The sequence below is a fragment of the Anabrus simplex genome, chromosome 1, assembly GCF_040414725.1.
Source record: "Anabrus simplex isolate iqAnaSimp1 chromosome 1, ASM4041472v1, whole genome shotgun sequence".
Classification (NCBI taxonomy): Eukaryota; Metazoa; Arthropoda; class Insecta; order Orthoptera; family Tettigoniidae; genus Anabrus; species Anabrus simplex.
In genome coordinates, this window is record NC_090265.1 from 1,225,572,432 (window position 1) to 1,225,590,190 (window position 17,759).

The 17,759-nt window shown below is 37.2% G+C and overlaps 1 protein-coding gene across 1 annotated transcript in view; it reads right to left on the reverse strand.

The window, feature by feature from the left end:
- The window catches only part of LOC136877744 (very long chain fatty acid elongase 7), a 126,328-nt gene that overhangs the window by 84,508 nt on the left and 24,061 nt on the right, over positions 1 to 17,759 (reverse strand). The window contains exons 2-3 of the mRNA XM_067151955.2: positions 17,183 to 17,276; positions 8,975 to 9,165 (exon numbers count right to left, since the gene is read on the reverse strand). Of these exons, the coding sequence (XP_067008056.2) occupies positions 8,975 to 9,165; positions 17,183 to 17,243 (252 nt within the window). The 5' untranslated portion in view covers positions 17,244 to 17,276. The remainder of the gene's footprint in view (positions 1 to 8,974; positions 9,166 to 17,182; positions 17,277 to 17,759) is intronic.

Genomic DNA, 17,759 nt, shown 5'->3' on the forward strand with positions numbered 1-17,759 from the left:
CCATATTTATTTATATCTTGTTGTGATACAACGAAGGGTTGTCACCAATCAGACGGCGCAAAGGGTTACTTCGGAAATGAATACGTTGCATTAGTAGTCCGTTTTATACATGTTAAATTACCAGTTAATTATGACAACATTTATCAGTATACCAGTGTGATTTTGTAATAAACCATTTGTCAGTTTTGCAGAATGTCACATGTCCTAATATCCCTGCATAACCTACGTAGCTGATACGGCGGGAAACAAAGTGATATAATGGAAATTTTTGATATGAAATACGTAAATTATCCATAAACGAGATGAGGCACTATGATTTCGAGTGACCTGTTCATAGTGAAGCTGCATGAAGCCGAAGAAAGTCAGAAACTCATGAAATTAAGTTAGTGACGCCTAAGTCAAACTTTCCACACAAAAATCGTACAAACGACTCACATACTACCTGTGTATTTTGCAGGAGTGATGTTTGCATAAGAGAGATAATCGATGGAGAAAAGATGTTCACCAGAGGTGTAGTGGAGTGCGGGCGCGCACGGGTACATTTGTTTCGGGCAAGACACCGCCAGATTACTATTTTCTGGATAATATCTTTATTCTAAAGCAAGACACCGCCAGATTACTATTTTCTGGATAATATCTTTATTCTAAAGCAAGACACCGCCAGATTACTATTTTCTGGATAATATCTTTATTCTAAAGCAAGACTCCGACTGATTTCTATTTTCTGGGTAATATCTTTATTTTAAACCTCAATTATTTGTGTCACTTCTTAAATAAATTGATTTCTAAATGACTCTTAATATAGAAAACAAAAATAACATAACTTACGTCATGTTGAGTAATTCTGTGTGTAAGTATTATTATATTTGCCATGTGAACTGTGTAAAATAGATCTAGTGAGAATGATTGTAATTCTACGTTTGTAAGTTGGAAATGTTATTAGTGTGGTGATAATAAGACTTGTAACAATTCAGAAGTTAAGCCTCAATTTTATATACGTTATTTTTTTAAAGTTGCTTTACGTCGCACCTTCTTATGGTGACGATGGGATAGGAAAGGACTAGGAGTAGGGAGGAAGCAGCCGTGGTCTTAATTAAGCTGAATATCTAGCAATTCTCGTGTGTTAAAATGGGAAACCACGGAAAACCATCTTCAGGGCTGTCGACAGTGGCCGTACTTCAGCGACTGCAGCTATGGAGCTCGGTTTATATACGTTAAATTATCAGTTTATTACAATTATTATTGTTATTATTGTTCTTGTGTTAGGGCCTACTAGGGACCAAGTTCCAGTTTCAATTCTTCATCATTTGTTGTTATTTCATCCTTTCCTTCTAATATTCCTTCATTGTTTCACTATGTTTCATCTTCTCTCTTCAGACCACTTTGTGCCGGTGTTTTTTGCCTCCCTCCCTTGGAATCCTTCCGTCTTTAAAAAGTTTCTTCCTGAACATTTCTCTTTCCATTACTTCTTCTTCTTCTTCTCTGATGTTGTTTCTGTCCTAGTCTTTCTAGATCTCTTGAATCCATGTGGCTCTTGACTTTTTCTTCCAAAGATACGTGAAGATCTTTCGGTTAGTCTACTGTCGTCCTTTATGTAAATATGTCCAAAAATAGCAGTCTCTTCTTCCGTACCGTTATAGATATGTTTTCTACGTTCTGATAAATTTCGTTATTACTTAATTTCCAAAATTCTGCAGTTTTTAGAGGGTCTAATATTTTTCTTATAATTCTTCTTTCTAGTACTTCCAATATTTCAAGTTTATCATGATTATTATTATACTCGATGTGGGGACTTTTAAGATATTTCATGGCGATAGTTCAAAGACTTTATGTATTATCAACTGAATGGTCACATACGTGATCTCAGAAATGTCTTGTACAAGAGTTACGGAGTTCGTGAAATGACGTTGTTGAATTATGTGACTTGGTGTCTGCCTTAGTTTACAGTAGGAAGGGTGAGAGCTTTCGAGTGATCGGAAACGTCTTTATATTTACGTTGTACGGAGTGATTCGTGAATTGGAATCGCATATTGCCTTATGCTATCGCTTGTAAGTGAAGACGGGACTTCGTCTCGAGTTCGTAGACGGTTACGCGGGGAGTGTGCTGCTTATTTCAATGTGTTGTGTTTCGTTGAGGAACAATACTATTTGTGCTAAAAGTAAAAGATGCGATATGTTTGTTTTATGTCTCTGATTTTTTCATGCAACCTGTTAGTACACACAATCCACAACGGTGTTGTTAATGTCAGAGGTAGATAATATTTTCTTCATGAAGAAATCAAACGATGGAGTTTCGCTAAGAATCCTGACATAGCCTTCAGAAGTAAAATGTGAGTTAACAAATTCTATATCTGTTGTGGCTGTTGAAGTTCATGTCTAATATGTATTGCTATGATGTTAATTCACCAAAGCTGGGAAGGTTATGTATATGTGAAACTAGTGGTGTAGTGGAGTGCAGGCGCGCATGGGTACTTTTGTTTCGGGCAAGACATCGCCTGATTTCTATTTTCTGGGTAATATATTTATTTTAAACCCCAATACTCAGTGTAATTTATTAAATAAAGTAATACAATCGAGTTCCAAATGACTCTTAATAAAGAAAACAAAAGTAACATAATTTACGTCACGCTGAGTAATTCTGTATGTGTAAGTATTATTATTGGGTTTGCAAATAGCATTTACAAACCATGCCAGTCGACAAATCCTTGGCTAGCTGAATGCACATACTAGGCTACTTTGTCTCAGAAGAGTCTTGATTGACAGCTGATAACATTACCTGGGGTCGAACTGGTCAGCGGGTTGACAAGGGTGCCAATCGTTTTACGAATGGCCGCATCAGACTTCAGGTTGAAATGAGGAAGGTGATGGCGTGTGAAAAGCCTAGAAAGGGAAATCAAGCATTACTCTCCGAGTTCTCCCTCTAAGGCAGGGCCTTGCAGGGTGCATGCGCGTGGTGCATGCACCGTGCACGGTGCAAAAGACGACTTGGCTTGGTTGACCAGAGTGCAGACCCCCCCACTCCTCGATTTGGAGCAATAGCGCTAACTCTCTCTTTCCTCACGCCTGTCTTGCTCGCTCCGCCTGTCTCCCTCTCCCCCACTTGCGCCGTAGCGCTCCAAATCCGGGCTGAGTTGAGCCGAGTATAGCCGAGTAGAGCCGAGCATAGCCGAGTAGCCCAGAGACGAAGCGTTGATCCGAGCCATACCGAGCGGCACCGAGCGGCACCGATGCACAGTGCACGGAGCTCTTGCGCCTCGCTCTGCACGCGTGAGATTTTGGGCGTTTGAGAGGCCCTGCTCTAAGGTGTGCAAAGCGCATTCCATTTGTCATTCGTCCAGTTATTTAATTTCTAGCAGGCTATCGTGTGCGACAGTCACAGCATGCGTTTTCCTTCTTTCTTCAATATGAAGTGAGTTAAAGAACAAACAAGTAGCTCCAATTCTTAAAAAAAACAAGAAAAGTGTAGGCGAGGTAAGGGTAAAAACGAGGCCACATCGGTAAGTGAAAGTGATAAAGTCCACAGATCAGACGGTATAATAAGTAGTGAAAGTAACTGCGTAAGTGATTCAGGTGCTAAAAACGGGAGCACATCGGTAAGTGAAAGTGATAAAGTCCACAGATCAGACGATATAATAAGTAGCGAAAGTGACTGCGTAAGTGATTCAGGTGCTAAAAACGGGAGCACATCGGTAAGTGAAAGTGATAAAGTCCACAGATCAGACGGTATAATAAGTAGTGAAAGTAACTGCGTAAGTGATTCAGGTGCTAAAAACGGGACCACATCGGTAAGTGAAAGTGATAAAGTCGACGATAAAATAAGGTGTGGCAATAAAAGTGAAAGTAAATCAGGTACTGAAATATCGAATTATATGGCTACAAATGATTAACCAGATGTGTGGACGGAGCAACAGTGGACTGAAAGGCAAAATAGACATCCGTGATTGGGGTGCAAAAGTGGTTTTCCTGAGTTGTAAATCGTGCGAAAAATTCAAAACTCTTGGTAGTCAAGTAAGTTCAGTATAAGTTCTGAATGGAGTAATTTCAGTATGACTTATTCTTCAAACTCAGATAAGTCTATGAAACTGAAATGGTTGAGAAAACATAGGATTTCATCAGTCAAGCGAAACTAGTAAAAATGTGGAAAAATCTTGCAAGGGTTGGCCGTACCTTATGTGTTGAAGTGCTGCAGCACATTGCCTATTTGAAAAACAAATTACTTTAAAAATATTACCTGCAATCGAATACAGTGCATTGAAATTGACGCCACCCAAAGAAGAGGAAATTATTCAACTCCCCTCACAACCAGCTAACTAGTCGTGCGCTCCACGCCGGGTAGCTGTGCTGGGCTGTGCGAACACAGCTCAGCGAGAATTTCTGAGTTTTTTGCCAGAAAGCAAGAACTCTGCCTTTTGCGCATGCGTGCCCAACTTTTCCGATAGCCTGTGGAAACAACAGCCAAGACCGTTGCTACGGCCAAGACCCAGACCGCCAAGACATCACTTCACAGCAATTCCTCGTTCGACCACAGAGAGGCAGCACTAGTCACACTTGCATTACGACCGAAAGGAGAACTTGGCAGGTGGCATCCTCTTGACTCAGCGGTAGTATTTAAGAGGGGATCACTCAGACCAAACGGCAAAACAAAATACTGTAGAGCTGTTCGCGCGAGGTCTTTTAGTATCAAAGAGGATAGAATATTCCCAACTTGGCTATTCCATAGCCACCTTTGTGAATCGATGAACTATAAAAAATGTACTTCTTATGTTGTCAATATCAGCTAATAACCGAGGTAGAAGTGAGTCCTTCTCCGCACATCGGGGCCAATAATCTATATATATAAAATAACTTGTCCTGACTGACTGACTGACTGACTGACTGATTCATCATCGCCGAGCCAAAACTACTGGACATAAAGAAATGAAATTTTGGGGATATATTCATATTAAGATGTAGGTGCTCGCTAAAAGGATTTTTGGATATTCCGTCGCAAGGGGGGGGGGGTGAAAAGGGGGGTGAAATTTTAAAATGAGTGTATCTATATCTCAAAACTTTAAAAGTTTGCAGATGTAAAAATTGGTATTTAGAATCTTCATTAGAAATAAAGAAACACGTATTTTTTTGTTTTCGGAAAATCGCGATAGGAGGAGTGAGAAGGGGTGAAAAAAGGGTTGAATGCCTTTAATGAGGCTACTTATATCTCAGAAACTGAATATATTACAGACCTGAAAATTGGTACTTTTGATCTCTTTTAAAAATAAAGAAACACGTATTTTTTTGTTTTTGGAAAATCCAATTAATGCGGGGGGGGGTGAAAAGGGGGTGATTTTTTTAAAATGAGTGTATCTATATCTCAAAACTTTTAAAGTTTATAGATGTAAAAATTGGTATTTGGAATCTCCTTTAAAAATAAAGAAACACGTATTCTTTTGTTTTTGTAAAATCCCAACAGGAAGGGTGTAAAAGGGTGAATAATGGGTTGAATGCCTTTAATGAGGCTACTTATATCTCAGAAACTGAAGATATTACAGACCTGAAAATTGGTGTTTGGGATCTCCTTTAAAAATAAAGAAACACGTATTTTTTCGTTTTTGGAAAATCCAAATATTGGGGGGTGAAAAGAGGGGGTGAATTTTTTAAAATGAGTGTGTCTACATCTTAAAACTTTAAAATTTACAGATGTAAAAATTGGTAGTTAGAATCTCCTCTAAAAATAAAGCAACACGTATCTTTTTGTTTCCTGTAAATCCCAATAGGAAAATCCATTTAATGGCGGTTAAACAAGAGTGACAAATTGGGGTGAAATTTTTGAAAGAATATCTTGGAAACGTAAAATGTTACAGACGTAAAAAGTGGGTGTTTGGAATCTCCTGTAAATGTAAAGGAACATAGGTGATTTGTTTTTGGAAACTCCACTTAAGGGGAACTGAAAAGTGAAATTTTAAAATGAGGATTTTTACAGTATATCTAAAAAAACTTAACGTGTTACAGAAGAGAAAAATGGTATTTTTTATCTCTATTAAACATAAAGAAACGTGTATTTTTAGTTTTCGGAAATACCACTTGGGTGGAAGGGGGGAGGGGTAAAAGTGACTGAAAATGTTGAATTCTTTTAATTAGGCTACTGATATCTCAAAAATGAAGATGTTACAGACGTGAAATTTGATATTTGCAATCTGCTTTAAAAGTAAAGAAACACGTATTCTCAGAATATCCAATGAAAGGGGGGGGGGTGAAAGAAATGAAAAATGAATTGACTTAATTGTATGAGAATACATACATGTAATAAAAACTAAAGTTGTTATAGACGTGAAAATTCGTATTTGGATCTCCTTTAAAAAACAAAGAAAAACGCGTTTTAGGGGGAAACCATCTTGGAGGGCGGGAGTGTAAAGGAGTTGAATTCCTTTCATGAGGACACATAAATCAAAAACTGAAGAAGTTAGAGTCGTGATAATTGGTATTTTGAAGATCCTTGACTCTTAAAGAAACAAGTATTTTTTGCGGGAAAATTCACTTGGAGAGGGGGGGGGGGGGTTAGTGTGAAATGAAGTGAAAAAAGAAAATTATTTTTATGGGGATACTTATACCTCAAAACTGAAGGTAATAGACGTGAACATTGGTGTTTGGAATCTCCCTTAAACATAAAGAAACAAGCCTTCTTTTAATTTTTTTGGTGGGGGGTTGGCGGTAAATAAACTTAACGGCGGTGGAGTGTAGAAGGAGGTGAGACCAATTGATTTTACTGTTATTAATGTACTTATAAGGCCTCCGTTGCTCAGGCTGCAGCGCGCCGGCCTCTCACAGCTGGGTTCCGTAGTTCAAATCCCAGTCACTCCATGTGACATTCGTGCTGGACAAAACGGAGGCGGGACAGGTTTTTCTCCGGATACTCCGGTTTTCCCTGTCATCAGCCATTCCAGCAACACATAATAGTAATAATAATAATAATGTTCCGGACCGTCGTCAAGTGTGCGGATCGTGCTGGAAACGGCTCCTGGACGGGTAATGACTAAGAATGCAGTCCGCCCGCGGGTTCAGTGCCGCCAAGGCACCCAATATGACACCACGCCGGATCTCCTGAAGGATTTTATCCATATTAAAAATGAGTATAGGAAAAGATGGCAAAGATTTATGGACCCAACTGACCGGGAGGAATACCTGAGCCTAGCCCGGGAAGTACGAAATCGATTGCTGGAAAGGAAGATTGAAAATGGGAGGAAACGTGCCGTAAGATAATAGAAAACGAGTCAGATCGGGAATTTTGGTGGATTCTCGCAGAAAACGAGTCAGATCGCGAATTTCGGCGGATTATATATCTAAAACAATAAGCATTCAATTATAAATTTCAGTATAATACCGTAGCGCAGCACGGGTATCTTGCTAGTAAGGAATAAAGTTATATCCATTACCACACAGAACTTTACCATCACGGCCCCGATCTGACTTTAAATTCTGAAGTATTTAAATTTTAGTATACCATCTAAGGAATGCTTATTAAGTTTTAACAAATCTTTCACCAAGGAATACAAATCAAGTGTGCTTTTCACAACAAATGATATTTTAAGATTTTATAAGCAAAACTGGTATTTTTCCAAGAACATCAACAAGAGAAATATGGACAATTTGACTGTTTTACCTGTCTTATGACTTACAATTTTAACAAAATTTGAAAATCTTATTTTAAATTGTCAAAAATTTTAATGTGTCTTTCCAATTTTAATATGTATTTCTGATATATTAATGTTAATTTGTTATTGGCTGATGACGTCCCGTAGGGGACGAAACATGTCCTAGATATTAATAAATTATATATTGTATTGAATAGGCGGACCACTCAATTATAACATTTAAGTTTATCTTGAATATTCATTGGTTGATTATAGTCAATACGCGATTCGTATTACTTGAAATGAGGCTGTTAAAGCTGATCACTTGTAAGGTGCGCAAATGTACTAAATAGTCTGACCGGTATTTCGCTTTCAATAGTTTGTAAAAGCAATGGTTATAATCCTCATTTTATAAGAAAGCAATTTACCTTTCTGAAAGAAAAGTACGAACAGTATACTTCAATAACCTGTCAGTGATAAAATAGCATAGGCTAGCAAACCGAATGGAAAATAATAATATAATACACAGGTTTGAACCACACAAAACAGTTATTTTTCCTTCAACACACTGCAATTTTAGTCAGTTTGATTAATCAACTAAAGCACATTGATCGGTTAATCGGATTTTTTTAGATTAATCGGTTCGATTAAATCGACAGCTGGGCCGACGACCTTCGATGTTAGGCCCCTTCAAACAACAAGCATCATCATCATCATCATCATCATCATCATCATCATCATCATCATCATCATCATCAAATCGACAGTTCTAAAAAGTAGTTGTTACATGTTCGAGCAACTGTTTAAATTTTCGATTTGAATGTTTTCTTTCCATTATGAGTTTATATGCTATATTCGTGATCTGAATCCACCAGTTTAGTCATGAAATATGTTTTTTTTAATTTTTATTAGAAGACGTCCTTAGAAAGTACAAACAAATAGATTGCCAGGTGCGTTGACATGCAGCGATTAGGATCTGATGTGATAAATGAAATGTCGTGTGCCCTCCGGAGATGCCTGGTGCAGGTCTTCTATTTGACACCGGTAAGCGACCTGCACGTCGTGATGAGGATGAAATGATGATGAAGATGGCACATACACCCTGTCCCCGTGTCAGGGGAATTAAACAATTATGGTTAAAATACCCCACCGTGTCGGGAATCGAAACCTGGTCCCCTGTGACCAAAGGTCAACACGCTAACCATACGTGGAATACGAGGTATTCTTTTTCTCTCATTACCGAACGAGATACAGTACAACAGTGGATGTATAAATATTTAACATCAAAGGTAAACTGTTCTTGCCTCCTTAACTGAGGAATATTAATGTATAAACTAGATTTCTTTGTAATATTCGGTTGAATTAACCTGGTGAAATACGTAGGCATTGGATACTACTTGAACGATGTTATATATCCTCATAATTCCTTCCAGCTTATAAGGTTGTCTGTCCTTCATGAACTTCGGCCCCCAATGCCGTACGAAGAAGATATAGCATATATCGAGGGACAACCAGAACCAGGGAGTGTTGATGTAGAACAGTTCTGCTGCCCGGGGATCTGAAACATAGAATGTATTTTATTAGATTGAATAAATTATCTGGTAGATTACAATGAAAATAAATCACTTGCTTGAGGACAATGCGTATTCCTGAATGTACGAGTAATTATATACCTAAGAAGACATAATTACATTTAGTATTCCCTCTTTTTATATGAAGTATCTTGGATAATGAAAAAGAAAATATTCTGAGTCGGTTCATGGTCGTATTAGGTTATTATTTTGATTGATTGATTGATTGATTGATTGATTGATTGATTGATTGATTGATTGATTGATTGATTGATTGATTGATTGATTGATTGATTGATTGATTGATTGATTGATTGATTGATGCCGTGCGGTGTCGTAGGGGGATAATAGTTCCTACTGTAACCAATTTCATAGAGATTCTGGGTATGCACCAATAATCATTTCCAACAGTTAGTTTCAAGCTAAGAAGAAAGAAGGTAAATCCTTTCAAGAAATTAAAAAAAAATTATAAACATAAATTCATTTTTAGAGAGAAAGTTTCATGGATTCATCGAGATAAATTCAAATAATTGTTTTCCAACCTAATGCTGTCTATTTTTTGACACTTGTTAGGAATGGATAATGTTAGATTATAGACGTGCTTTTCAAACAAAGGTCGATCACAATTTAGAAGGAAAACCAAAAGAACATTTTTTCTAATTTTGTGAAAGGGGTACCGTAACTACCATTAGTGCTCACTGCAAGCAATTCAAAGGGAAACAAGGAATGGAATTCGGTTTAGTCTTAGGTATATATTTTTTTCTGTATTCGCTTATGTTGTTGTGTTTTCATTTAATCGGTCATTTTCTTCATTGTCACGCAAGTAGCCTACATGCACGTTACCTCACTATTCTTTGTATTTTAGGTGCGACCCCGTAAGTAGCCCTGTTATTGTGTACTAAGGATGATGTCTATTACACTGATACACCTTCGTTATTTAAGGATATTGAATGAAAAATATAACTCCTCACAAATCGATGGCCTAGAATTAAAACCTCGTATCTCACCAAGTTCTTCTTATCCATTATTTCCCTTAAGACTGGTTACGCCTCCCAGCCACGCATGAATATGCAGTCCATCAGAACAACGTTCGTTGTGTTCTTTCTTTCTATGCCGACGTGTGAAGGAAAATGAACCTTACCGTACCGTACTATAGGAAAGTATGTCTGCGTGACTTATTTACTAAGTCCTAGAGTATAATTTTTATAAGGTTCATTTTACTTTACGCATCAGCATAGGAAAATAAACCCAACGAACATTGTTCTGATGGACTGCATAACCAAATATGGCTGGGAGGCGTGACCAATCTTAAGGGAAATAATGGATAGGAAGAACTTTTTGAGATACGAGGTATTCAGTCTAGGCCATCGAAATATTGGTTGATCTGAACACAGTCGAGGCTAGCAGCGAATGACCTCCGAAGCGGGTACTTTTGAGGTCAGTATAAAATATCTAAACAACAAAATAAATAAACTGACATTTTACGAAAGCTGTTGCTTTGCGGGTGATTACCTTGCAATCGTAAACCTAGTCTAATTTTCACGCCGTCTATAGTGGATGGATTTGCAAGTTGCATATTTCTGTGGCTTAGTTCTAAAAGGGCCAATGTAAAAAAACCTGTTTTTGAGCTATGAGCATTTGAAGTTTTGCTTATAGTTTTCCAATTATTTTTTTCAACAACTAACATTAAATAACTTTATACCGGTACTTTCTTTGCGGAAGTCACCTTATTAAACGCTAATTTTTTCTAACGTATTCTTTAAAAATTGCCAGGTCTCTATTCTTTATTGGTAATCTAACATCATTGGCAAGGGCTTATTTAATTAAACGTTAACAGTTCGTTAAGTACTTAACAGAGACATTGGCCCTTTTAACATGTTGCAAGCCAGGATAAAACGCTTTTGTATTGAACCTATGACCTTTGTGCCTTAAGAATATTATGTGTTAAATTGTCAATTGGAATAAGAAGGTCGATTTCTCGATATCACGGGAGTGACACGTGGCAAGGGGATAGCTACTTTCCGCCCCACACTCTGGGATACGTGACGTCATCCGCACGTGTCGTACGTGGTAGGATACCGAAGAATGTTTGAGACTGCTAAGCCATTTTGGTGGGTTATTTTAGAAGAGCGCGTGTGTATGGCGTACCCACGCGAAGTCGACAGAAAAGTAGTGCCTATCAAATGAGGTCATTCATCCAGCTAATTTAATATGTATAAATTCTAAATGTCCATGTACACTACCGCCAGCAATGTAGCAAGTATGTGGTTACCTTCAAAACTCTTTTAATTACAGTTCAGTTACGTCAGAAAAGTTACGGAAATTTTCTTGGCGGCAAAGGGAAATGCCTGGAGAGAGGGAATAGTTTCTATAAATAAGAAGGGACGCCATGTTGAAACCCCTGCATTTTGTATCACGAGGCTGAAGACAGAGGGTTGAACTGCTCTGTAAAATCGAACGACAAAAGTAGACTAAGTCCAACCAACAGATTTTAGCCGATGTGGCTGGGGTCTTGACTCCATGTGGAGATAGTTTCTCTTGAGGGGAAGTAATTGTAAGACGGTCAAGGTACCGAAGAAATTTATATAAATTGTGTGTGGTAAAGAAAGTAATCCGTGTGCGGGAAGTAATTACAATCCGTCGTGTGCGATCAACAAGAACGACAAGTGAAGGGCATTTTCTTTTTTTTTTATATGCTTTATTTCCAGGAAACCGGAAGATAAAATGATCTGTACAGCCAGAAATGTACAAATGGCTAAATAAAAATGCCAGGGTCACAGGTGAGCCCTAAGATGAATGCTGGCGTGACTTAAGGCAACTGGGAAGTGTGAAAGGATCAAAAAATGCATTGTTGGTTTTCTATTTTATTAAATTCTCTTAAGTTTTCTGAACAAAATGATATGTATTTTAATATTGTTTTATGCATATTTAGTTGTTAAAAAATATTTAAAAGGACTGTGCATCTCTGTAAGTTGAGTCATGCCACGCTCCTTTGCACTCTGATCCTCATTTCTCCTTCCCCTGTGGTGATAAACTTTTCTAGTAAATTTTGTTGAATTTGTTTTTATGTTGGCTAGTTTGCTGTAGTCTGGGTATGCACTGTCATGCCTTCTTTTGTTTTGTGTTATGTTTGTATGAGTAAACGAGTTGTTCCATTTGAAGTTATAAAAGTTATTTTGTTGCACGTGGTGTTATAAAATAGTGATAATGCCTACAGTCGGTAGTGTACAAAAAACATAAAGGGTATAAATACACTAAAGTAAACAATTACGAACCTCTAGTTCATTCTAACCTGCAAGAACAAAGTAGTCAAAATGATAATATAGGCCTAAATATTCCAGGCTGTTCAAGTAGGAAACTGACAGTATTTGGGTGAAGAATTTGTTGACAGTGATTTTGTAAATAGTACTGGTAAGGGTAATATTATTGTTAATGTACAGTTATTATCAGAATTCATTAGCAATAACACCTGTTGTAAATACTGTAAATTTGAAGACTATTTGTTTATTATTGAAGATACTAGTGTTAGGAAAGGACTTTCTTCTAAACTGGTAATTGTCATAATTGTAAAAAAAAAAATCAACTAGGACTTCAGGAAAACTTCAGATAGATATTATAATATAAATTTAAGAATGGTGTATGTGATGCTGTTATTACATTCAATGAGGGTGCAATGGGGAGAATTAAAGTTTTGAAGACAATGGGCATAAAACAAGGTCGTAACACCAAAACAGCTTTGTGTCGAATCGATCAAGATCGAGTAAAATATGCTGAAAGAGCTGCTAAGGACTCATCAAAGGAAGGTAGGATTGCAAAAAGAAGAAAACGGATTGTAGATGAACCAGCTGAAGCAGATAATGATGACTATTCTTCAGGGATGCACTGAAGTAGGTTGAAAAACTAAGTTTTATGTTTACATCACCTTTTCTCAATACTATATTTTTTAGACATAGAAAACTGAAATTTGGACCATACATTGTGCATGAAATATTGACTGCTGATAAGTAAAATTATGAAGTTAGGTTTAATAGATTCTAAGATATTAAATTTTATTTTTAGAATTTTGGAAGATTTTTTTGAGCAAATTAATTATTTTCTTCACTGAAATATATATCAGTTAGGAATTTGAATTTACTTACCAAAGTCAACTAATAGTGGTAGAATAACATATAAAAATCTCAAGTCCAAATTTTAGAAAACGCTCTCAGAAATTGTACCCTAAAATGTCAAAATTGTTTAGAATTTTCCGTAAGTTTATGACTCGTTTACACCGGGCGAGTTGGCCGTGCGCGTAGAGGCGCACGGCTGTGAGCTTGCATCCGGGAGATAGTAGGTTCGAATCCCACTATCGGCAGCCCTGAAGATGGTTTTCCGTGGTTTCCCATTTTCACACCAGGCAAATGCTGGGGCTGTACCTTAATTAAGGCCACGGCCGCTTCCTTCCAACTCCTAGGCCTTTCCTCTCCCATTGTCGCCATAAGACCTATCTGTGTCGGTGCGACGTAAAGCCCCTAGCAAAAAAAAATGACTCGTTTACTTACAAGTTTTTTGATTTAGAGTGATGAATGTATGTACAAATAAAAGAACAGGCTTTGATAAACTACTGAAAAAATAATTAACAAAATCCATCGAAAACTTAATGTTTAAATGGATGAAATACCAGGATGCGCATCGCTCTGCTTGGAACACTTCCCTGTTCCCTTAAGGTACGTGACTTGCCATCTTAGCGCCTACTACATCTTGTTTCATGACGTCTAACTTATATGTATTTGAAGGGGGTATATACGACGCAGTTGGTCGCCCCTGTGTGGTTTTTGTAAATGTCAGAATACGACGAAAAAGGGTCATTTGTTTTATTGTCCACTTGGATAAATTTTTGAAGTCTTGCGAGTTACGTATGATGTAAAAAGTTAATAATGGCTAGGGTTTCGAAGTGATATCACGTCCAATGTAGATCGTAATTTCCGTATGTTTATTGCCTATATTTTGTGATGTCAAATTAAGGTGTTCATTCGACGTAAAATTTTCAGTTGGAATTTTGATGGAGTTGGCGCAAAAGGGTTCCGTGGTTACCCATTTTCAATCGGATGGAAGCGCTGTACCTAGTGTTGAGTAACGCATGTCGGTGAATTTGTCATGAGTGTAATGTATTCTATGTCCGTTTAAACCGTGTCTGAGTGACAATAATATCGCTAAATTTGTCAGTCATTTTAGTGAAAATTCAGTTATTAAAATACGATATCATTTTATGCGAAGTTATTCATTATTAAAGCATTGTACGTTATTAGACGTCGTGGATTCTAGTAAGGAATTTTTTATTCCAGTTCTTTTGTCAGTGATAGTCGTTGAGTTTGGGGAAACAAAGGTTAGTTTTGTCGTGTGAGTCGAGATAGGATTTGTGAATCAGGTGTTTGGAAACCTGTCGATGAAGCCGAGACTTGTGGGAGCCCGAGGAAGATTTTATAATGTTGGGAATGGAAAATAGAATACAAGAATCCGCGCCGGTATTAATTTGCGACGTGTACAATGATTGTGGGACTTTTAAAAGTAAATCTATGTGCATATTTGGTTGGTCAGAATATATCGTATTTTGTAGTTAGTCTTCTTGCGAAGTTAAATGTTTCATTCTTTGAGGTCAGTCAGGCAAGATGAACAGATGTTTCATATCGAGACTGACAGATGGAGGAGGGTCGTTTGTGCCAAGACCGTCAGCTGATCAACGGGGGACAGTTTTGTATAACGGAACGTCTAGGATGGATATTGCATTCTTGGAAACGGAGATAAATAATTACGGAATCTAGTTGAAATTTCCATCCGTGAATAACGCGCGAGTCGTTGGATACTGTGAATTTGTTTAATTGAGATCGTAATGTACATTTGAGACCACGAACTTAGAGTATAATGAGTAAGGTTAGCCAATTTCAGGGTTTTCCAAAACATAGAGCGGTGGTAGTAATGATTGTTTTGTTTGTGAGGGGTGCGCAAACTTTATGAAATGTTATGACGAGATATGACATCGTAATTGGCTTACATTATACGGCGAGTTACTTTTGGTTTGTACGTAATTATTAGGGTTATCCAAGTGTTAATAATGGCTAGGGTTAGATTAGATTTAAAGTGTGATGTCATGAAACAAGATATAAAACTAGACATGAATGATGTAATAGTTCTTTTCCAGCTACAGGAATCAACAGATAAACATCCAACGTGATTAAAATGACTTACGTCAAGAATGGTGTAGGGACTTGTGAAGAAACCATTCGTCCGTGGAAATAGAATTTGTTGTTCTTGAAGATTTCATTAAATCATTTAAATTTATTTAATTATTAAATTCAGTGAAAACCGTATTTTGAAATAATTTTAAAATCAAGCGAAAACTTGAAGATGCTTCTGGAAATCGCAGTTTATTTTCTGGGGTATATGTAAATGTTAACGTAACGATTAAGGGGACATATCCGAAGGTAATGGATTTTACTGCCACAAAGTATTGTGAGCATTGTTGTTGTTGTAGTTGCATTATTTGACTTTGATTGATTGAGCAGTAAATGTGCTGGGGATAGTAAAGTGGAAACTTTGGTCATCAACCGATGTAACTTAAATGTGTTTAGCCTTCAGGTTTAGAAACTTGGATGGTCAGAGGGTCATCAACCTCAGTGACTTAGATTAAGGCCATATGCCACTGTAGCATCATTTTCCTTGCGGTCATCATCCACAATGACTTTAAAGTAACTTAGAAGTTTAGATGTCGGTCCATGACATAGTCGCAGGTCAAATCGATTCAATTAAGGGTCCATGCCGTATAACCACTGTGTGGCACACACCGATTGGACTGCCTTAATTATACCCAGAGTCCAGAGTTCGTGTTACGAGGGCTGGACCATAAATAATCACTATGATGGTACATGCAGTCTCACATAGAAGCCGAATTTAAGGATTTTCAGACTTTCCTTTCTTTAATTAATAATTTAGACAATGGTTTCGAGTAAGGATGCCCATCAGGCAGTTAGGTCAAAGGCTCACACCAGTGTTTTGACCTTCTATGTAAAAAAGATTGTGGTGTCCAGTGGACACGATTGAGTTCAATGATACCGTTGATAAATCACAAAAGCTTCAGGAATTACTTGAATAAGGAATATTTTTAAACAGACCTTTCATTTGAGTAGATAGATTAGAACTACTGAACCCTATAGGAATATTTTTAAACAGACCTTTCATTTGAGTAGATAGATTAGAACTACTGAACCCTACCTTTACCTCAGCAAGTGACGAAGAACCCGATACGACTCAAGAGACAGATCTCATGAACTTTTCTGATAGGTAAGGAAGGTAGGTATCCTTCAGTATGGACCAAAGGGTTCAGTATCGGTTAATATCTCAATTTCGATAAAAAATGACATTGGCACTTTCAGAACCAAGCCACAGATTTATCCTCCTATTCCACACTAAATACGCGTTTAGGTGAACATATTTGTGGTTTTGAAACAGGCTTATCATAATATAGAGCTATTTCTGCACAATGCACAAACTCTTCGAACATTCTGTGCTCGCTGCTCATACCTCTCCTGAACTTGGCTAAGTGGTTGACAGTGGAGGGATGAATTTGTTTCGACATCTTACTTCCACTCACATGCGTTCAGGACATGTAACTAAAGATTAAATGTCGTGACCGGCACTGTAATTGTTTCCCACCTAATTTTAGCAAAGAGATTCAATAAGGTGAACGGAATTTAAATATTCTTTTATCGTTACGATATAGAGGAAATGTTCACTCTTGTGCTTCTTGATGGTTACTGCAATACTTAATACATTTTTATAAAAGCTTCAGCCTCAAAATCCATGGAAACATTAGCGTTAACCCTTGTTATTGGATATAACTTGTGAAATACATCTACTAGTAAAGAAAGTGGTTTTTAACAATATTCAGTCACTGCTTCAGGCTGTAAAAACCTTAAGAGAATAAGAAATAAGATTAGGCCTGAATTAATGATACATGTTTTTACATACCCTGTAGATCGTAATTGAAATATTTATAAGTTTCAACTATTCTGTCCAGCAATACACCCATAGTGCTTCCTTGAGGTCAGACGCTAGATGACTTCTGAAATGAATAAATAATTGAAATTAAATTTACACATATACATTTTTGTTTGTTTAGTCTACGTGGTGAAACATTACTTGTCATACAGATAGTTAATGTTAACCAGAGCACCAGTTCAATATTAATTTGACTGTACAAACTTTAAAATAAATGTTGCCCACCAGGATGTTAAACTTATATACAAATACGATACAAATGCTAAAAAGATTATAAAAACTCAAAATGTTAGTGATGCCACAGATACTATGATGGAGGTCAAGGCGTGTCCATTAATTCGGGAACACTAACTTAGTATTAAGCATATGATAAGAAAATATCTAACAAATACAATTTAACAATAAATAATTAGCTTCCAGGTTTGAACGATGAGAGTAGAATAGATTTAGAAATGAAGGTGTGATCAGTGGTCTCGAATAACGTCTTTAAAATCCAGTATGATTTCAGATTGCAGGGATAGTGTGATTGAAAGTAGTTAAACATGTC